General features: G+C 47.3%; 1 protein-coding gene across 2 annotated transcripts in view; it reads left to right on the forward strand.

Moving 5' to 3' along the window:
* brwd1 (bromodomain and WD repeat domain containing 1) overlaps nucleotides 1-22,194 on the forward strand; it is a 35,904-nt gene that overhangs the window by 2,852 nt on the left and 10,858 nt on the right. The window contains exons 6-27 of one of the 2 annotated variants that reach the window (XM_035384668.1): nucleotides 404-502; nucleotides 610-770; nucleotides 1,067-1,288; nucleotides 1,863-1,963; nucleotides 4,130-4,200; nucleotides 4,802-4,902; nucleotides 6,091-6,131; nucleotides 6,460-6,561; nucleotides 7,680-7,833; nucleotides 8,107-8,241; nucleotides 9,427-9,555; nucleotides 10,125-10,350; nucleotides 15,783-15,995; nucleotides 16,086-16,269; nucleotides 16,433-16,523; nucleotides 16,879-17,001; nucleotides 17,920-17,987; nucleotides 18,868-19,081; nucleotides 19,461-19,577; nucleotides 19,738-19,845; nucleotides 20,798-20,922; nucleotides 21,978-22,060. In XM_035384668.1, the coding sequence (XP_035240559.1) occupies nucleotides 404-502; nucleotides 610-770; nucleotides 1,067-1,288; nucleotides 1,863-1,963; nucleotides 4,130-4,200; nucleotides 4,802-4,902; nucleotides 6,091-6,131; nucleotides 6,460-6,561; nucleotides 7,680-7,833; nucleotides 8,107-8,241; nucleotides 9,427-9,555; nucleotides 10,125-10,350; nucleotides 15,783-15,995; nucleotides 16,086-16,269; nucleotides 16,433-16,523; nucleotides 16,879-17,001; nucleotides 17,920-17,987; nucleotides 18,868-19,081; nucleotides 19,461-19,577; nucleotides 19,738-19,845; nucleotides 20,798-20,922; nucleotides 21,978-22,060 (2,868 nt within the window). The remainder of the gene's footprint in view (nucleotides 1-403; nucleotides 503-609; nucleotides 771-1,066; nucleotides 1,289-1,862; nucleotides 1,964-4,129; nucleotides 4,201-4,801; nucleotides 4,903-6,090; nucleotides 6,132-6,459; nucleotides 6,562-7,679; nucleotides 7,834-8,106; nucleotides 8,242-9,426; nucleotides 9,556-10,124; nucleotides 10,351-15,782; nucleotides 15,996-16,085; nucleotides 16,270-16,432; nucleotides 16,524-16,878; nucleotides 17,002-17,919; nucleotides 17,988-18,867; nucleotides 19,082-19,460; nucleotides 19,578-19,737; nucleotides 19,846-20,797; nucleotides 20,923-21,977; nucleotides 22,061-22,194) is intronic. The other variant, XM_035384669.1, reaches the window with a different exon arrangement.

Genomic DNA, 22,194 nt, shown 5'->3' on the forward strand with positions numbered 1-22,194 from the left:
GCCTGGAGTATCACCAGGCCCGTTTCGTAGCTAATATTCCATGAAATTCTGTTAGACTCGCTTAAAATCTGTATCATGTATAAACCTTGTATAGGGACATTTTTTAATACGAGAAAGCTCTCATCCTGCTCCGAGCCCTGATACATTTAATTACTGAATACTTTATACAGTTGGTTCAGTACCCCATTTCTAAACCAAAGCCTTGTGTTGGTAGTATTGAAAAAAGGTTTTTATTTGTTCCTGACGTCATTTTTTGAAAATGTTTTGGATGACGATAAACATTCTTTGCCTTCTTGAATTTTCCTGCCCTGTACCTTGAGCCTGGACCAGCTGTGGATGCTCATTGTGGCGTTTGATATTGTTGTGTGATGATGTGATATTGCTCAACCCCCCCCCCCCCAAGACTGCAGAAAAGTCGTGCGGAAGGGATCGTTTTTCGCCGCGCTCCACAGGGGAAGACCGCCGGAGGTGTCTTTGAGCTGCAGGGACCCTCCCAACCTCGGTAGGCGTTCTCAGGCTTTTTGGCGGTTTTTACCATTTTTAAATGTGAATATGGCGGGTTGGGCCTCCGTGGCTGGGCTCTAACGGCTGCGTGTGCGTCGCCGGCAGTGATGGTGTGTCGCGGGAGGGAACTCACCGGAGCTCAGAGGTTCAGCTCCGTCAACCCCGTGAGCAACTATCTGCACATGAGGCTGCACAGGAGGATTCTGGGACACCTGTCGGCCGTCTACTGCATCGCGTTCGACCGGACCGGTCTCCGGATCTTCACGGTGAGCAGGGGGACCCTGGAGGGCTCTGGACCAGCCCAGCGTTCTTATACAGCGCCTCACAATTGATGTTCTCAAAAGGCTTCAGGCCGTAGTTCAAGAACAGCCGTGACTAAGATTGAGCGTAGTTTAGGGTCTTAGGAGGTGTTGAACCAGAGGTTGAACCGGGTTGCTTCCGATACTTGATTTTTTTTCAGTTTCCGTTAAAAATAAAAGCGTTCAAATGTGAACGACGGCAAGATGGCCGCCCTGCCTCCTTCCCTTCCCTGTTTGTGAACGCCGCTCCTCCCCCCCCCCAGGGCGCTGACGACTGCCTGGTGAAGATCTGGTCCTCCTTCGACGGGCGGCTCCACTCCACCCTCCGCGGCCACTCGGCCGAGATCTCGGACCTGGCCGTCAACTTCGAGAACACCCTGATATCCGCCGGCAGCTGCGACAAGACCATCCGGGTGTGGTGCCTCCGCACCTGCGCGCCCGTGGCCGTCCTGCAGGGCCACAGCGGCTCCATCACCTCCCTGCAGGTAGGGGGCGCTGCACCCATGCGCCGCAGGTCAGGGAGTTCCCCAGCTCTGTCCCTCACTCGCTGGCTGTCACAGATCGGCTTGGCTGGATTTTGCCCCCAGGCACAGACCCTGCGTCGGTTAGACTTTTTTTTCTCTATTGTGGGAGGGGTGAGATACATTTTTGTAGAGACCCTGGAACCGGTTGTTTGAGTTCTGTGGGCAGCTGCTGTAGAACAAGATTTGTAATTCAAGTGGGTTCAAATTTTTTCCCGCCCAAAGTTTAACTTTTTTTTTTTCAGTAGACTGTGTCCCCCTTCAGCCATTATCATTGCTTTATTTACTTTTAAAAATTCTTTGGCTTTTGTGCAGAATTGGGTGATGTTCACACTCGTACTGTGCATTGTGTAGCCATTTAAGACGTAATAATTGTACAAGCACATAATGGCCAGTAACACAATAGTGATGAAACGCAAAGTTTGACAACAAGATACAGCAGCCTATACAAGCACAAAAAGCCAGTGTTTAAAATACGGGAAAAGATAATGACAATTGAATCCTTTTTGGTTCTCAAAATTCCTTTGTGTGTCCGCAGTTCTCTCCGTTTGCCAAGGGCTCCAAGAGGTACATGGTTTCCACGGGAACGGATGCCACGGTGTGCGTGTGGCAGTGGGACGTGAACAACATCAATTTCAGGTGATCCCCCTCGCCCAAATTCGTCAGCAGTTACTGCAGGCGGGAAAATTGCTCTCTTCCTGCAGGTGGTGACTAGCGGTGGGACATTTTACGATTTTCTCTAAACGGTGACAAGCTGATTTTGTCCTTGGGTCTACTCAAGTACTTTGTTTTTGTGCCTAAAGCTCGTTCTATAATGGCAGACCTGATTAAAGGCATCACAGGGCTTTTTCCTCTGGCTTTAGTTCACAGAGGAACGCTGGGACAGGAATAAGTTAGTAAGCACCTGACAGCTGTCCATCTCCTGTCCAGTTTTAATCAGACTTTAGTAGATGAATAATAATGAAATTTTACTTCAAACAGCTTTGACATGTCAGTAGTCATTATACGTTTCAATAAGATTCATAACTCAAGTCGGATACAGTTTAAGCCAAAGTACAAGCAGTCTGACATTCATACAGCCTAGTCTCTTAACTGTAACAGAGGGGAAGAATAATTGTAACAGTGAATGAAAGCGCCCTATAATGCGCGTATGGAGGTTTTTTTCTGCACATACTAATGTTAATCAAGGAAACACATTTCAGATGGTAACGTGCAACCAGCCACACCCTCAGATCATAAAGCATAGGGCTTTCTGAGAAAAGACTGCGCAAACATTGACGAACAAGCAGCTTCATACCTTACCGTGAAGTGAGTTGTGCTAACGTTCAGATCGACGAGAAAAGCCGCTTTTGTTTGTTTCTTAACACCCGGGTAAACTTTTAAAAAGCAAATAGCCTGCCATACAGACCAGTCTTGTGTGTGCTTATTATAAATGCCTGTGACCAGGTGGCTGTTTCTTTTTTATTAATCCCCTGGAGCATCCAGAAGATAATGCGCTGTTAACAAGCAAATTGGTTGAGCATATTTAACATTAAACACTGAACTAACTTCAGTCAGACACATCGGTGAGTACAATTCATTTGAACTAATATTAGACACAATTTAGGTCTCCCCAAAAGGACACTACACATAGATGGTTCTCAACACCATCTAGTGTCCCTAATCTCCAAATCTAAAGCCCTCTCCATGTCCTTCCTGGGTTCCAGCCCTGTCGTCTCTTTAGATGACATTCTGTAAACATATAATAGCAAAAAAAAAGCATGCGGTGTACAAAAAGTTATTGACTGCGTTACATTTATGATGCGTTACGTTTATACTGACTCTCCTTTACGTGACCGTTGAGCTTTTTAATCAGCAGCCACAGCAAGGTCGTAATATTCCCACAACAGAGCCGTTCCCGACTCATTCGAAGTTCTCCCTTAAGCGATTTTCGTATAATTTCTTTCTGCGAACGATTTGCCAGGCTCACTCCAAGGAGGTTAACACTCGGACTGAAAAGAGGGTGTGCACGTGTGCAAAACGAGTTAAAACAATACGTTTATTTCTTCAAATAAATTACGTTTGAGACATAGAATAATTCCTTTCCACTCATTAGAAGATGAAGCCGAATCCGGCCCCGAGCTCGAAACTCGGGTCAGGTCGCAGTCCTCTGCCTCTGACTCTGAACGGCTCATTAATTGATCGGGCTGTTTTGAGTCAATTCTTTTTACAGGCCGTGAAATGTATACGAGTGCTTGTCACATTTCTCACCTGAAAATATTAAAAAGAGGAGCTGGGTTCCGATATCAGTGGCGGCTTTACTGCTTCCAGTGGCCAACTGAAGAACACCGCTCAAGGGTGTGAATGAACTGGCGCTACCCCACAGGATGTCTTCATTACAGAGCAGGGAGGCCTAATGAATAGAAACTATTAAGTTTGAATGGGGGGGGTTAATGTGTATACACCACATATGAGCGGGCAAATATACATAAACCTATGTGTCCCTCACACACACGGATACAGACACTGATAGTAGCTGTTTTTTTATAGGCTGTGCTTTGTAGTATTCATTAGACAAAATAAATCTGATTATTTTTTTTTTTGTTGATGACATTACTTTTTTTAAAGCGTTTAGGAATCTGTGGGGAAGTAACGGTGCTCTCTTGTAAACGGTGCCTTTTTGGCCCCCGATTGTCATAAAGCAAACCCGATGCGGTCATTTCCCTAAGGGAACTTCCCTACGGGATCAATAAAGTTTCTATCTATCTATCTATCAAACGAGAGGAGGCAAAAGGGCCTGAAACGTGTTTTCTGTTTGTGTTCAAGTGATCGGCCTCACAAGTTTACAGAGCGGCCGAGACCGGGGGTGCAAGTCATCTGTTCTTCCTTCAGTGCCGGTAAGGACCAAAAAAAACAAAAAACCCCAAACAAATAAATAGAAGGGTCAACGCAGAGATCATTCAGTGCGGTGCCTAGCGTGTTCATGTTAATTAAAACGCTAAATTAGGTTTAAATAGTACTATGCAAACATCGATAGTGTCTGCTTGTGTCATTCAAACATTATGTAGTCATCGGGATGCTGGTGGAGAGAAAGCAACAGCAGAAATGGAAATGGATATTTTTGGACGTGAAATGCAGAAGGCGAAAGCGTCTGTCTGCTGGCGATGCGTTTTGAGACGGAGCTCTCTTCCTCCGGCAGCACCGCGCTGTGAAACGCGCCGCCAGCCCACAGAACGCAGCGCAGGAGCTTTCTTTGCTCCGCGGGCAGTTATTCGCCTTGTGCGTTTTCAGCCCAAGAAATCTTCTTTTTTTTTTTCAACGCTTTAGTGTTTTCCCAACTTTTGTGTTGTTGGGTTTGATCGCCTCCTTGGGAACTCTTTGCTTTAATTCACTTCCTCGCAGGCCTGATTCGTTCAGAGAGAAAGAAAAAGTGAAACTGTGGCGTGGTTTGGGATGTGTGGCAATGGCCTGAGAAAGTGTTCCTGTTGAATGTCGTAGGCGGCATGTTCTTGGTGACTGGAAGCACTGACCATGTGATCAGAGTCTATTACCTGGGCTGTGGAACCCCAGAGAAGATTTCCGAGCTGGACACCCACACAGTAAGACTCCTCTCTCTCTCTCTCACTCTCTCTCTGTCTTTCTAGGAAGAATAAAAAAAGCAGACATGGTCACGAGACATCCTGTTCAAAAAAACAATTTAACCTGCCACGTACCTGTGAAACGTGGTTAAAGGATGAGTCAGGCAGATGGTTGTCCTCAGTGTGTACTCTCATCTGCTCGTGTGGATGAGTACCGCTGGGTGTTTCCCACGGAAGTTGTGGTTGTCACAGAGTTTTTTGATTTCTTTTTTTTTTGAAGTAATAAAAAGAATTTGCGGCTTTGTGACACTTCCTGTTTCTTGCCATATCAGCCACCATCCTCCCCTCCGATTTAGTGTATTCTGTACAATTTATTTTTTATTTTTGGCAGTTTTGAATGGTACCTGTCTACCTTAATGTCATCGACAGTGTGATTTGTATACGCCTGAGCATTTTAACCGCATTGCTCGGGGCTGGAAACAAAGTGCAACAGTGTCCACGGATTCCGGAATGCGCTGGGATCAGGATTTCCCATCCTTGGCGGTTATCGCAGTCAAATGTTTGGCCCCCGTCAACAGTGTTGATGGCGTGTGCTCCTTTTCTTCTGAAGGTAACGTTGACACTGACAGCAGGTGCTCCATCAAAGGCTCAAATCTCGCAGTGTAGCCTACAACGGGCTGTACCAAAACAAACTAAAGATATAACCAATGACACACGGTAACCCTGTTTTGTTGTTTTAGTAATGCAATTTGAGCATGCTCAGTTTCAAACAAGGATTTTTAAAGGCAAAATGCATGCTCTTTCTTTCTTTGATGGACTGAAGCAATTAAATGCACCGTATTTGCTGGTATTTGTTCCTAGCGGCAACTGCCCGCTGATTTCTTTTTAAACTTCAAGCATTTGTTCATTTGTTCACTACCCTTGCGCATGCTGTTTTAATGGTTTCTATTATTTCTATAAATGGTATCTATTCGTTAATAAATAATAATTCTAAAACCTTCCAGGATTTCTGCTGCTTTTTGTTCTGTTTCCTTTTTTTTTTTTTTTTTTTGGATAACAGTGCCATGACTGCTTCGTGACTTTAGCCAATATTTTCCGTGACAAGCACCTAGTGTTAGCGACGAGACATTTTAAGAATTGGTAACCATGGCAGAACTGCTGTGTGACAAGTAGGCGACCCATTTAAAATGATTTCCTTCATGTTTTCAGGACAAGGTCGACAGTATCCAGTTCTGTCATTCTGGGGAGAGGTACGTGATCTAGTTTGATCGATATGTTGAGCGGAACACATTTTGTTCAGTCTAATTGGATCTATTTCTGAAAACATGATCGTAAGAACGTTTATGTCCGAGGAACGTCCGTGATTGATATGTTTTGGCCGGTTTTAGAAGAGATCGAAAAATAATCTTCCATTCTAATGAATCTGAGTAATTATATCTGTTTAGATCTATTTGAGTGAGGAAGGTAATTTTTTTAAAATCCATCTCTGGATATGTTTAATTCTGACTGGTTTAGATCTGCTCGTGGTGAATTTGGTTCATCGGTGAATATTTTTGATCGGGCGTTATCTTTGGGCAGGTTCGTGAGCGGGAGCAGGGACGGCACGGCTCGAATCTGGGGCCTGAAACAGCACCACCAGTGGAGCAGCACACTGCTAGACATGTCTGCTACTCTCCCTGGGTAGGACCCCTCACCCCCCCCTCCCCCTTTTTAGGAACGACATCAGACATGCTCCGCCCTTCCACTACCTTCTCCCCTGTTCTGATTGGGCAGTTTGAGTTAGTTGCTGTTGTGGGTAGTCGTTCAGTCCTCCTGTGGGCTTAGCCGTGTGCACCCACGTTTCCGGAGGTACGGGTAATGCTTTTCTCACCAAGGGTTTGTTTCACAAATGTCATTTGCATGTCCCAAATGACTTAAGGTAATTACGTGGTTATTTCAGGTCTTTCAGGTCTTAAATTACATGGCTTGTTTCCCAATTAATTTCACTGAAAATTTGTCATTTAAAACCGAAAAGCCTTTCCTTTTTTGGATGGCACCAGAGCTTGGATAATTTGCTAGCTGCGTGCTTCGAGAGTGGAGGAGGACCTCTATGGGGTGCAGGGATGTGGCTTTTGAATAATTTGACATTTGAATGTTCCACTGCATTGGCTCCACAAATAAAGAATATTCAAAAACACGACATCCGACCCCACTGTACCACTCAACACTGAAGCTATTTCACTACACAACCCCCAACCCCACTGTACCACTCAACACTGAAGCTATTTCTCTACACAACCCTCAACCCCACTGTACCACTCAACACTGAAGCTATTTCACTGCACAACCCTCAACCCCACTGTACCACTCAACACTGAAGCTATTTCACTACACAACCCCCAACCCCACTGTACCACTCAACACTGAAGCTATTTCTCTACACAACCCTCAACCCCACTGTACCACTCAACACTGAAGCTATTTCTCTACACAACCCTCAACCCCACTGTACCACTCAACACTGAAGCTATTTCTCTACACAACCCCCAACCCCACTGCACCACTCAACACTGAAGCTATTTCTCTGTATTGTAGTGGTTCACTACAAAGTAATCTACACTCACTCACACATCCAGCAATGGAAAATGAATAATTTTTATGAATATGGGACCTTAAACTTCAGTTGATACAGATCTTCTCAACTAAAAGCGCAGTAGTTGCTCTTGTAGTAGAATGGAGATCTTGTGGTTGAGTGAGCCAGGGTTTGGTCTGTTCTTTGACAGATTTATGCAAATTTTCTGTTTTTCTTTACGTCAAAGTTCACAGTCTCAGACTGACGAGGAGAGCTTCTTCAAATCCAAAGTGACGATGGTGTCCTGGGATCGCCACGACAACATGGTCATCACAGCGGTCAACAACCACCTGCTCAAAGTGTGGAATTCGCACACGGGGCAGCTGCTCCACATCTTGAAAGTGAGACAGCTGCATGCTCTCCTACCTCTTATCATTGTAGTTAACAGAACGTTATTGGTTGGGCGAAACAGACTTGTTTCTATGCAAAAGTCATTAAATGAACCAATTAGACATGCCCCCCCGTTCTGTCACTTCTGTGAGAAGAATCTTGTTGCTTGTTTCAAGTGAACTGGTTGTCTGAAAGTGTGGCATTGTAAGACCTAGGAGCCAGTTGTGTGTTAATTGTTGAATGAACCAATGAGGAGAGACTAACCGTGCTGTTGCCTCCTGCAGGGTCATGACGCGGAGGTGTTTGTGCTGGAGCCACACCCCTTTGATCCCAGGGTCATGCTGTCTGCTGGGCACGACGGTAGCGTCTTCATCTGGGACCTCTTCAGGGGCACCAAGATACAGCACTACTTCAATATGGTACGCCTGTGTCCTTAAATGACAACAGCAGCTATATAACATGCAGGAGCGCTTTTTATCAGCGGCTTCTGTGTAACGGCGTCTCTGCTCAAAGGGGGTGCCAGTGCAGCTTAATGGGAACTGGACTTATAACCGAAAGGTTGCGGGTTTGATTCCCAGGTTTGCTTCCTGAGGCACGGTCCTTGTACCCCTTTAGTCTCTGCTGGTGAGTTGGTACTTTCCGAAGGTCCGCAAACTATCGGGGTGGAGCTTGCAGTGCTGAACAGTGCTGATTGGTCAAGTGCAGTATTCGTGAGAATTAAGCAGACCACAAGCCCCAATGCCAGCAACTGAAAAAACATACAGCACCAGCTAGAGAGCAAGCAAGCTTTGAAATGGAAGAAGAAAATCAGACGAAATTGCAGACTAATGACAAAGGTGCGAGCTGTGATCAGTACCTGGTCAGAGGACGACATTGACAGGGAATTTGAGTCGGCAACTCACAGAAAAAAGTGTACCGAAAGATTTCTTTGCTTTTAGCTAAACAGGCCGCAGGCCACAGACTACTTGGCTGAACAGGGAACAGACCTCTCAGCTGAACAGGGAACAGACCTCTCGGCTGAACAGAGCACAGACCTCTCAGCTGAGCAGAGCACAGACCTCTCAGCTGAACAGGCTACAGACCACTCAACTAAACAGGGAACAGACCACTCGGCACAAAAGTGCTCTAGGATCCTTTTTATTATATGTATGAGTGTGAAGCATGGCGTTCCTGCAAAAGAGCATCTGTGCTCAGTGAACCTACCCTGGGTAAATAAAGGTTAAATAAAATTCCTTGTTTTGGATAGTTTCTGCCCGTTTTTAAGTTCCTGTAACCCAGTTGAGAAGGGGCTCTTAAGGTACTGTACCTGAATTGCTTCAGTATGAATCAACCTGCATAAATGCTCACTGTGTAAAAATGGAGCCTTGATGTGTGAGTCACTCTGGGTAAGAGTGTCTTCTAAATGACAGTAATGCAGCTAGTGTTAGGTTGACTCTGCCCGTTCTCGCATTTGATTGGTTCTCTCGTTTTGATTGGTTTTTGTGTTTGATTGGTTCTCTCGTTTTGATTGGTTTTTGCATTTGATTGCCTCTTGCCTTTGATTGCCTCTTGCTTTGGGTTGGTTCTCGCTTTTGATTGGCTCTCGCGCTGACTCACTTGTGCAGATTGAGGGCCAGGGTCACGGCGCCGTGTTCGACTGCAAGTTCTCTCCGGACGGCCAGCACTTTGCCTGCACCGACTCCCACGGCCACCTCCTGGTGTTCGGCTTCGGCAGCTCCAGGCCCTACGAGAAGGTAAGCGCGGCAGGCCGCCGCCCCCCGCCAAATCCCGCGCCCGCCGGGTTTCACGGCACGCCGACACCGGAAGCTTCGCCGCTGAGAGAGAGTACGTGTGGACGGGTGACCCTTTCATAAGGGGCTTCGTTCAGACCTGGATCAAATACGTATTTATTTTGGATTCAAACACTTTACTGATCTTGTCTGGTGTCATTGGAACCAATGAAATACTCTCAAAAAGTGCAAACCCCACCTTCTGGTCATATTGGCAGGCTCAATTACACCAGGCAAGATCAATAGAGCACAGAAAAGTATTTGAATCCAAAACAAATGCATATTTTACCCAGATCTGGCTTTGTAACATTGTTACCTTAATATAAGTTTTCATATTGTAATAAATATGGACTAGCGTGTGACCATATCAAGAAACAGTTCTGCAGTTTAGGGCTTCTTCCTTTTCCTCTAGCTGTGTTCAGCGCTGCTGTGACTGAAACTAGGTTTGTGACTGAGCGATGAGTTGATTCATCGGTGACTCTAGCGGACATGTTTCTCCCAGTCAGTGACGGAGGTCCTCCTCTCTCCTCCAGCTTCCGGACCAGGTGTTCTTCCACACGGACTACCGGCCGCTCATCCGCGACGGCAACGGCTTCGTCCTGGACGAGCAGACGCAGCAGGCGCCCCACCTCATGCCCCCGCCCTTCCTGGTGGACGTGGACGGGAACCCCCACCCCCCCAGGTACCAGAGGCTCGTCCCGGGGCGGGAGAACTTCGCCGACGAGCACCTGGTCCCCCAGCTGGGATACGTGGCCACCAGTAAGTGCGCCGGCAGGCTTTACCGGAAGATTCCGCGCTGTCTGGTAGTATTGGGTCAATCGGGGGGATTGGGTTTTTCTTTTTTTTTTTTTTGGTTTTTGTAATTTCTTGAGTTTGGGCATAATTTACAGTGTCGTACCATCACCGGAGTCTTGCATCCCGCTCCTCTCAACATTTTGTATAAGCTAGCTGGGATTACTCCCCCGCCCATCAGAAGGGAAGTCTCCGCAAGTCTTGAAAGGCAAAAGCAAATTTCAGATACGCGACACCCTCTACACCATGATACACCAGTTCCCGCACGCCTTAAATTAAGAAAAAGTTTTACAACAGTGGACGAATTGCCAGATAATATGTCCCCTCAACTATGTAGGCTTAAACTGTGGAGAGAGCAAGACCAGTTAACACATCCTAATGCTGCTGTGCAAGACCCAGCAGAGAGTTTGCCAAATGGAACATCACTAAATAGGAGAGAATGGTACACTTAATAGAGCAAGATCTGGAGTGGGGAAAAACAGGATCAAATATGGTTGGATGGGGATTGAGCGAACATGGGAGATGCTCATGTGGTGCAGAAAACCAGGATACGGACCACATCCTAAATAATTGTCCCTTAAGTCCACCTGTGACGGAGTATGACCTCCTAGAAGCAAATGACATCGCATCACAGTGGATATTGCTTTGGCGCGATAAGATATGAATGAATGAATTTACAGTGTAATGTCCGTGATGTTAGGATCTTTCCCTTTGAAACTGATCCTGGATCAGAGACTGTGTTGTGTGTTGGATTGAGCTTGAAAGGGCTGACCCTGGGAAGCTGTGCATTTTTTGGCTATTTTTATTGCCTAATTGATGATCTGAAACGTTTGTGACCCTACTGTGCGGTCATCGTGGGTCACCCTTGAATTTGGGGGAGTGGGACCTTGAAAGGGTATTGAATTGGTGGGTGTGGGAACCCCGAAATTCCAAAATGCATCCTTTTGTGCGTTTATGAATAGTTTGGCCGGATGCTTTCATTGTCAGCAACGTCAGAGGTCTCCATGGTAACGGACACTGAATAGCCATGTTAGAAGGAACCAAAGGGTAGATACCCAGACAGCTGCGGTGAAGGGGTTTAGTGCTGGTTTCTTAACGGAGAAAGTCACCAAAAATGGGAAAACTCATCTTCACTTTGTAGTGCAGGAATATGCAAGGCTGTACTCATAAACGTTAGAGAGCATCCCTCTGATGATTACAGCTCGTTGGGAAGAAATCTGCCCTTCCATCTGAAAACTACATAAGCATTTGTTGCTATCTGTGGCTTTTCATGATCATTGCCATTTTTAACGGTGATAAACTGTGTAGAGCAACATGTTTGAAGTGCTTCACAATAAAACAACATTCATAATCAAAATTATGAATTCAAGAGGCAGAAAATATGAAAACAAGGTCAACTTAAGAAAAGGAAAAATTAAATTAATTCCACAGATTCGTTTTCAAAAGATGTCTTTGAAAGCGACTAAGAGATGGTCATCTGATTAAAGTTCCCTTGCATACACACTGACATGGCACTGTCAGCCAAGCAAATTGGCACATCAGTACAATGTTCCTACCTTTTAAACTTTAGCTTGTAGGAAAGTGTGTATGGCCATTTCCACGTTTCACTTTTGGCCTCAATCTCCCATGGTTCATTGCATAGTGGACTGATGTCTGAAATGTAGGTGAAATGCTTTATGGGAATTGTATTTTGGTGGAAAATCAAATGAGTTCTATACCCAAGAGATGTAAAGCCTGTGGAAATTAATCTAACTATCTGGTATATATTAATGGCACCAAGTATACAAGTAACATCATGTATATGTATGAAGAAAATGAAGTTATTTCGTCCTTCAAGAACGATGTTTACAACATCTAAAGGTAATCGTTTTGGTGCACGTGCAGGGTGCACAGAGAACATGTTTGGTGTTGCGGTTTCTGAAATAAGGTCACAGCTGCAGGAAAGGTTTGGTCAGATGTTCAGTTAGTCTCACTGGAAGGAACAGTGTGTGCTCCTGACAGGGTTTCCCCCAGAAAAGTTGTTAGGCCCGGTGGCAAGTATCTTTTGACGGGGGCCGGCGGCCAAGTGTCTTTTTTGATGGGAGCACGGGCCAGCGACAGACTGATGGCAGCTTTAAAGTAGGGCCCTATAGTTTCTGTGATAACAGAATCACGGACGGAATCGCGGAATTGAGAATTTAAAAAAAGCTATAACACAGATTCCATTGGGCCCTACATTAAGTCAGTGCTAAAAGCTGACTGAAGATTTGAAAATATAACTACGTAATGTGAATGTTGTTATAAATAAGTCATTTATTCAACACACATTTAAAAAAATCAACAACTATTTACAGCATAGCATAGTCTTACAAAGAATCTGACAACAATGTACAGACTTGGAATGCTGTGTTTTCAACAACAACAAAATAAATTTAATTAAATTAAAATAAATAATATCAAAGTTTTTGCACTCCACAAAAAACTTGAAAAAAGCCCTGATTGGCTACTGAATCTTACAACAAGCCTTGGAATGCTGGGCACATTTAAATAGGGATGGGAATCACGAACCGGTTCCAAGTTGTCCTATTCATTGGAATCGTATGGCTCCGAGCTTATCGAAGCCAGCATGTTTTTACGACTGCTGCGCATTGCAAAACAATGACGTAACGCCTTGGGGGAGGCACGCACGCAGGCAGCCTCTCTCAGGTGTTTGTTTTGGACAGCATCTGTCACAACAAATTTGATCCGGGCTGCCAGCCTTGATGCATTCTGTTGCGATACAGATTCTAAGACGACTCAGCAATTTCTCTGGATTAACGGGTTTTTTTCTAGCCTGAAATGCTGTCGTATTACGAAATGGCCACACATGTCATGTAACGTGCAAGTAGTTGGCTATCTCCCTGGATACGAAGTAAATGTTTTTACCAATAAATAATAATAATAAATGCGATTTTATCCATGGAAATAGCTACACAAAAGGGCTAAATAAATGTCGCGTTTGCGATTGCCGTCGTAGATGTCAGAAGGAAATGTCACTGACAAAAAAAAAAGTTTGCTCTGTTTTTGCAGTGGTTTGGGCTGGAAACGAGCTGTAAGAGCGGGATATGCACAACACTGCCTACTTATTGGCTACTGAATCTTACAACAGTGTACAGCCTTGGAATGCTGGGCACATTTCAACAACAACAAAATATCTATGTATCTGTGTTACTGACTGTTTGGCTAGCTAGCTAAGTTAGCTAAATGACCACATTGTCGTGCACATCAATGTCACCAAGCTAACGTTATTAATAAACAAGTGAAGTCGTTATTTAGATGGCGATTAATACACCATGTAATGTTACAATGTATCGAACATTACATTCATGCTACTAGTTTAACGTTACCTACACACTGCTTAAGTTAATATAAAAAGAATGTAGGCTGCTTACCGAAGAGATGAAGTGATAACACAGTTTGTAACTAGGTTAGTCTAGGTTAGTTAGCCTACTAAAGAAATGGTGCCTTGCTAGGTACCGTTAGCTTGTGATAGTTGGAAGCATCAAGTGTTGAACGTCACTCTATGCACAATGAGGGTTTTCCCCTCCTGCTGTTTTCCTATAGTGCGTTCACGTTTTAACCAACAGATGTCGCTGGTGAGCTTTCCAACCGAGCCGCCCCACTGTAACTACTTTAAAAAACATATTAAAAATACGTTAAAAAAAATAAAATAATAATCCCCGATGCTTAGGCCCGGCGGGGGGTCAATTTAGGCCCGGTTGCCCGCCGGGCTTGCAATACACTGGCGGAAACCCTGCCTGAACATCGAGATCGAGAACCTCGAGAACGCGGATGCACAAATGAGCGCGATATTGAAAAGAGCCATACTGGAGAAATCCAAGATAATTCACACTCTGAATCCAAGCTGACGTTGGGAACCAAGCTAGGAAGGGGAAATGCTGGCAAACACTGGATTATCATTAAAAATGTGACTGTTGGACCTACCACCCTGAACTGTGGCTTTTAAAAATATACCAAGCCTAAGTGTCACACCTTACATTTTACCTGCAGTGTAGTGTATTTTAAAGGGTAAGCACCACATAATGGCATCCCCCGAAGATATTAAGGCAAGGCAAGAAGTTTATTTATATAGCACCTTTCAAACACAGTGGCAATTCAAAGTGCTTCACACAGGCGTAAAAGACTGTAGAATTGCAGTTAAAAACACAATTATGTGAAATGGGAGGAAAAAATGAAAGGAATGAAGGCATAAAGGAAGAAAAATAAAAAAGATAGAAGACTAGAAGCAATAAAAAAGAAATTATACAGTATACTGAAACTTTAAAATTACTACGAGAGGTTCATTTGTTTTGAAATTTGACCTGACAAATCGACAATTTGTCATCAACAAATCTGCAGTTTGCCAGCGGTACGTTTTTCATTTATCCTTCTGTGAAGGATCAGTTCTTGTGCTGTTCAGGATTCCGCCTGTGTCATATTCAGACCACCAATCAAAATAATTCTGCTGACCACCAAATAAGAGTAATATGGTTCTCCAGACCACCAAGCTCTATAGACTAGCAAGCTAACTGACCAGCTCTTGTCCTAGGTCACAGTTTAAAACAAATAATTCAGACAAACGAGACTTTCCTCACTCGCCCTTATACATTTTTGAATCTCGGTGGAACCTCAAATTACTGGTGCAAACTGATCCATAGTAATGGTAAAACCATAGTAATGTAAAAGACTAGAATAAACGAGCAATTTGAAAAAGTTGTAGGTGTAAGTAAGTTCTTACTTGCTTGTAGTTAGCAAGAAGTTTACATTATACAAACATGCTTTGACTGAATGATGACTTGAAGGTCGTATTGCAGAAGCTAACGGGGGATTAGCAGAGTGGCCAGTAACCCAGCTATTCAAAACGGGGCGAAGAACATCGCTGCAGTGCATTACGACACATTATTTAGTATTATTTGCTGATGTGTGCATTTCCTTCGATTCCTGACGTATGTCTTTCAACCATGTGCTATGCCTGATTTTCATATTTTGGAGCAGCTGTGATGTCATGCCACTGTCTACCCTATTGAATTGGACTTAAAAGTTCTGTCAGCCATTTGGGGTCTAACGTAGATCTCAGGTGGTTGTCATAATAGGGTCTGGGTCCTTCTGTGTTCTGTGAATGTCTATATATTCAGTAAACACGCTTGTGTGCGCACAGTGATTACGCAGTAATGTGCGTGTTGCTGTGTGTGTTTAAGTGGCCTGAGGAAAGAAGTGTGTGTGTGACTAGCAGTGAATGGCGAAGCACAGCAGGGTTGTGAGTAGGGTGGGGGGGAGATTTGTTTTTTCTCTGGCTCCTTGCGGCCCTGCGGGGGGCGGAGTCTCACGTTGTGCGGCCCTGCAGGGGGCGGAGTCTCACGCCTCTCTCCGCTCCGCTCCAGGTGACGGCGAGGTGGTGGAGCAGGTGATCAGCCAGCAGACCACGGAGCAGGAGGAGGCGGCCGCCGCCGCCCAGCGCAGCGTCCTTGACGAGGCCATCCGCCAGCTGCAGGAGCAGCAGGACCAGCGGGGGGGGCCTCCGGGCCCCGCCCCGGCCGTCGCCCACGTCCCCGCCCCCGGCCCCGCCCCGGCTCGGCTCGGCACCCCCCGCAGAGGTACGCCATCCCGTCCCCCGTGGGGGTTGCCGCGTCACGGGCTGGGAGCGCGGGCCGGTTCTGACGCGCGTGTCGGTCGCTCGGTTACAGTGTCGACGAGCGCGAGCATCGACGTCCAGTCGCCGTCCAACGTGGGCCTCCGCCGCAGCGGGCAGGTGGAGGGCGTGCGCCAGATGCACCAGAACGCGCCGCGCAGCCAGATGGCCACCGAGAGGGACCTGCAGGCCTGGCGCCGCCGCGTGGTGGTGCCCGAGCTCCCGCCCAGCGCCTACAGGTGAGGCCCCGCCCCCGCCCTCGCAGGTAACGGGTCTGAGCTCCCGCCCAGCGCCTGCAGGTAAGGCCACGCCCCCGCAGGTAACGGGCCTCCAGAAGCTGGACCTTTGGGACTGTGGGTGTGCGCTGTATTTAAGTGGCCTGTGGTGTTTCCTGTATTTCAGCGCGCAGGAGGAGTTCCGGGTGATGAAGGGCGAGGAGGAGATGGCTCTGTTCAACGCAAAGAGGCGCCAGGTGACACACGGGAGTCTCAGGGTGAATGTCGGGCCTCTAGGCCCTCATTTCCAGAGACATTCCGCATGAGTAACGTGCGATGTAATGTTAATTCATGCCACAATAGAGATCGTCTCAGGGCAGTTCAGTGAAACGATTGCGAGGAATTGAGTGCACACGCTGCCCAAAATATTTGAACTGCTATACTCTGAACGGTTCATTGAAATTGGTTTATGATAATTGAAGGATGTAACTTTCCATAAAGAAGGAAGTGAATGAGGGAAGGGATTGAATGGTGGGAGGGCTGAGGGGAAAAGAGCTAGAGAAGTGGATGACGAGCGTAGTACAACAGGGCACCTGCCAGCAAAAACTGACTACATTACCCACCATGCCTCAGGACGACTCTGACGAGGACGTGCCCTGCACCAAGCGGCCGCCGTCTCGCAAGCAGCGGCTCAGAAACCTCCAGAGCTTCATCGAGTTCTCCTGCGAGGAGGGCGAGGAGACCGCCACCTCCGAGGTAACGGCCGCACTGAGCGCGTGCGGAACGGGTGCCCCGCCTTTCCTCTCACACGCCTCACCCAACCCTCCCCCCCCCCTTTCTGAACTCTGCGGGTGTAAAAGTTAAATTTTTTAAAATTTTAACAGCCCAAAATCATGAACCCCAGGTATGGAAGCTTCGCGTTGTGAATCTCTACTGCAGGAAACGTGCTCTTCATACACACTGAGAATAATGCAAGTCTGTCGGCACACTGTAGAAGCCTACCAGCCACAAACGGTTTAGAGCATCAGAATTTAACCTCCCCCTGCTGGCAGTGTGGAAAAATGCATCTGCCCACTTACTGATTTTGACTGTCCATAATATGTTTACATTCATCTGTAAGTTCCTACACTCTTTTATGGATCGTCTTATGGAAAACAGCACCACCTAGTGAGCAGGCTGGGTACTGGGCTGCATCTCGGATGGGTCTCAGGTTGATTACTGTAAAAAATGACTGATTACTGGGATTCTGTAAAAACAAAATATATATATATACAACGCAGGCAAGACCATACGAGGTACACCAAACAAGGTAAATGTGTTTCCGGTATTTTCCTTTGGACACATACCGAGATTTGTGTGATTCGGTGTAATGTCTGTCTTCCATAAAAAGTTCATACATTGCGGTCTAAAAATGATTAGTTTGTGGACTGTTTTGGTTGTGCTGTGTTATTTTTTCTTCACCTTTGTCTTGGTTGATCTTGTATTGTCTTGCTGTATATTCAGCCACCAATAGGTCACTAGTATAGCTTTGACCAGTCTAAGGCCCATAGAGTTCAGTACCCAGCCCCTGCAGCAGGAGGCGCTGTCGATGTACGTGCTGTGCATTTAGAAAACGTATAAGTGGCTGTTATGGGCGTGATGCAGCGTCTTCCTCTCCTCCTCCTCCTCCTCCAGGACAATGAGATGGAATGTAGCGACATGGAGTCGTCCAACGACGAGGAGTGGCGCAGCGACAGCTCCAGGTGCGGACCTCTCCCTCCCCCTCCCCCTCCCCCTCTGCCTCTGCTCCTCTCCCCTCCCGGAACTCTCTCTCTGGGCCGACCCGCATGCACGCGTTCCCTCAAGCCCGAGGGCTTTTGCGTCGTTCCGCGCGCGGAACCAGGAGGCCCGGTTTCTTCTAAAACTGAGGTCTAGGCCCTCAGAGTAAACTCAACGCCGTGGGTGACGTGCGGCCTCCCCGACGTCGAGTCTGTGATGACAGCCTCTCGCAGTGGAGATCAGGGTTCGAGCCTCCCGAGATCATTGCCCTTACGCTTCGTTTTGCTTGGGCTTTATACGATCAAAACGAGTCTAGCAGGAGGGGCAGGGGCAGGAGATTTTTTTTTATAACTTTACAATTTCTCTTCATTAATCTTACTTTCTGTGGTAAAATTACAAAAAAAACAAAAAAAAAACACATCGTTAGTCTAGCTAAAACATAGAAATTGGTAGTTCTGAAAGATTTGACCAAGCGTACTGTATGTGTGTCCTGACAGGAGATCTGTGCAGGCATGGGTTGCACACGTGGAGGGCCGAGTTCAGACAAGTTCTAATATGTGCAGTACAAGCTTACAAATGCTCTGTTATGAATTGAAATCAGTTTTTTTTTCATTCTCTGAATGATTTATTAGTCTTGTCACGTCTTTCATTTTAAACGTAACTTAAATTTCGAGGCATCCCCTAGAGGGAACTCACGGCGCCACTTTTGAAAAATGCTGTTCTAGAGCGGGGACATTCCAAAAAAAAAAAACCGCCTATTCAAAGAGCAACTATTTCAGGCAGCCGTCCAATTGGTTTGTGCGTTCGGAGCGTCCGGCTTCTGATTGGCCGGGGCGGGCTAACGACGCCGTGTTCTCCCGCTAGCCATTCCTCCAGCGAGTACTCCGACTGGACCGCGGACGTCGGGATCAACCTCCGGCCGGCCATGCCCCTGTCGTCACGGAGACGCGTCCGGCGCCAGCTCAGCGTGTCGGTGGAGGAGGCGGAGGAGGAAGAGGAGGAGCAGCAGCAGCAGGACGAAGAGCATCGTACTCCTCAACCTCGCAAGCAGAAGAAGCCGAAGAGCAGGACGCCCAGGGTGAGGAAAAGGGCCTCCGGTGGCTGCTTGGCCTCATAGAGAGAACGAGCTGAGGGACTACAAGGCTAGGTAGCTGCACACAGTGCAACGTCACACAGGGCTCCATTTATTCTGCCTTTTTAAAAATCACCACCGCAGTCGGCCCACCCAGACTTCACCTGAATCCATCTGAGTGTATTTGGATTTAAAACCAAATCGTGGTTTGGGGGGTCGTGGTTTATATTCCGAAGCTACAGAAAATACCACTGTTCTGACCCTAAAGTACTAGGACCTGTGGCGAGACTGCACTGTCTGTATTTGTATCTGACACGGTTACGTATGAAAATCTCAATCTCTGTGTTCCGCTCCGGTTTAAACGCTGTTCTGTTCTCACGCGCAGCGACGGAGCGTCAGACCGTCCATCAACAGAGAGGTGTCCAACGAGTTCCGCCCCTCCCCCTGGATCACCGACGTCTTTCCCCGCAAGTCTCCCTTCGTCCCCCAGATGGGTGACGAGGTAATCCCCCCGCCTCCCCCCCCCCCCACATTTAACAAACGGATCCGACTGTTTTTTCACTTCTAAACAGTCATCGACAGTGGCTTGTCATTCCTTACTGTTTCTGTTCTGCCTGTCCTGCTCCCTCCCTCCCTCCTTCCCTCCTCCCCGCTCTGTCCAGGTGATATACTTCCGGCAGGGTCACGAGGCGTACGTGGAGGCGGTGGCCAGGTGCGAGCTGTACCCCATTAACCTGGAGAAACAGCCCTGGAGGAGAATGGAGCTGAGGGTCAGAACATTCGTTTTTTAACTTGTTCATTCTTCTAGTCTTCCTTTCCCTTACCCGGAGCTGCCTACAAGCCCATTGTGGCAAGGCACAGCCCCCCTGGTACCCAGAGCCAGCACAAATGAGTGTAGCATGTCCCTGACCAGGGCCGTTAGAGCACGTAGCTGCACACTAGCCTACGATGTTAAAGCACGTAGCCACAAGCTAGCCTACGCCGTTAGAGCACGTAGCTGCACGCTAGTCTACACCGTTAGAGCACTTAGCTGCACGCTAGCCTACGCTGTTAGAGCACGTAGCTGCACACTAGCCTACGGCGTTAAAGCACGTAGCCACAAGCTAGCCTACGCCGTTAGAGCATGTAGCTGCAAGCTAGTCTACGCCGCTAGAGCACGTAGCTGCATGCTAGTCTACGCCATTAGAGCATGTAGCTGCAAGCTAGTCTACGCCGTTAGAGCACGTAGCTGCACGCTGGCCTACGCTGTTAAAGCACGTAGCGTACGCTAGCCTACGCCATTAGAGCACTTAGCTGCACGCTAGTCTACGCCGTTAGAGCACTTAGCTGCACGCTAGTCTACACCGTTAGAGCACTTAGCTGCACGTTAGCCTACGCTGTTAGAGCACGTAGCTGCACGCTAGCCTACGCTGTTAGAGCACATAGCTGCACGCTGGCCTACGCCGTTAGAGCTCGTAGCTGCACGCTAGCCTATGCCGTTAGAGCATGTACAGTAGCTGCACGTTAGCCTACGCTATTAGAGCACGTAGCTGCACGCTAGCCTACGTTCCACCTGCCACGCGCTACTTCAGCGTCCGGGCACAGTATGTTCTGTGTCTTCCAAATCATGTTGTAAAAACAGTTGAGAAGTGTTTAATGAGTGAGGGGGGGGGGGGAGCAGCTCGCATTGACACTGGGGGGCCGTTCAGACGTGTCTGACGTGGACCCCACCTTCTTCAACAGGACCAAGAGTTTGTGAAAATAACGGGGATCAAGTACGAGGTGTGTCCCCCCACCCTGTGCTGCCTGAAGCTGTCTCTCATCGACCCCGGCACGGGCAAGCTCAGCGACAAGTCCTTCTCCATCAAGTACGTACCCCCCAAACCCCCCCAGTTCCCCCAAACCCCCTCAGTGCCCCCAAAACCACCCCACAATGCCCCAAAACCACCCCCCAGTGCCGCAAAACTACCTTCCAATGCCCCAAAACCACCCCCCAATGCCCCAAAAATAATTTGTCTACTGTCTTACTGTGTAACTTCATGTTTTATATCAGGTGCCCCTTGCAATCTCAGTGGGGTTTTTCCTGGTTAAGTAAAGGTTAAAATGAAGCTAACTCCCTCAGTTACCCTAACCCCACTTACCCCCCAGTGCCCCAAAACAAACACGTGCTCTTCTCAGTGTCACTGGAGGCGTGGGTTTGTGAACAGATGCGTTGAAGTGTGAAAAGTATGTTCACCTCTGGTCTGTTAGCAGCAGTCTTCTGGGTAAAGTCCAGGCGGGGGGGTGCCGGGGGGGGTTCAGCCCGTTATAAAGCCCTGTTTTAGTTCATGGAAGGGCTCGGTGGTCCGGTGCCAGTTCCGAGGGGCCCACAGCGCTGCGGGGTGGCACAGTGTGGGCTCCAGCAGGATGGCAGCATCTCGGGGAGCGCTGGGGACCCCTGCTGGTCCATCAGGCACCTGCAAGTCTCCCCATAGAGCTGCACACAAAGGGCCTGATTTTGCTGAGGCTTTTAGCGTATTCAAAACCTTTAGCACACACAAAAACCAGTAACATAGCTAGTGATTGGTGCAAAACAAATACCATGACCAATCATTGATCATGTTGTTGGTTTTGCGTGTGCTAAAACGTTTTGCATGCGTTTAAAGGTCTTGGTAAATCAGGTCTAAAGTGTCTTGTCGACCTTGGTGTGATAACATCCCGTAGTCTGCAGAACAGCATACGCTTGTCTGGCCTCCTGAAACAATGTCGGAAGTTGTGGTAATTGATGCTGAATATACATATGATTGGGCTTTTCAAATTGGGCTTGACAAAGGTCAGCAATGTAGCGCATTATAAAAATAGATTGCATATTAAGGTTTGCATATCAAACAGTAATTGCAGTTGTTGACGTCAAAATGTAAAATTTACTTTTCTCAATCCTCAGATATCATGACATGCCGGACGTCATCGACTTCCTGGTGCTGAAGCAGAGTTACGATGAGGCCAGACAGCGCGTGTGGCGCCCAGGTAAGCGTTCGTAAAGAATCTTTGCGGGGGAACTGATCCAGGGTCAGATTTCCCACTCCACGTTCTGAGCTCTTCCAGCGTGAGCGAAAAGACCAAACTGACCCAGAGTCAGCTCTGCTACCCTGAGCTGCTTT

The sequence above is a fragment of the Anguilla anguilla genome, chromosome 12, assembly GCF_013347855.1.
Source record: "Anguilla anguilla isolate fAngAng1 chromosome 12, fAngAng1.pri, whole genome shotgun sequence".
Lineage (NCBI taxonomy): Eukaryota > Metazoa > Chordata > Actinopteri > Anguilliformes > Anguillidae > Anguilla > Anguilla anguilla.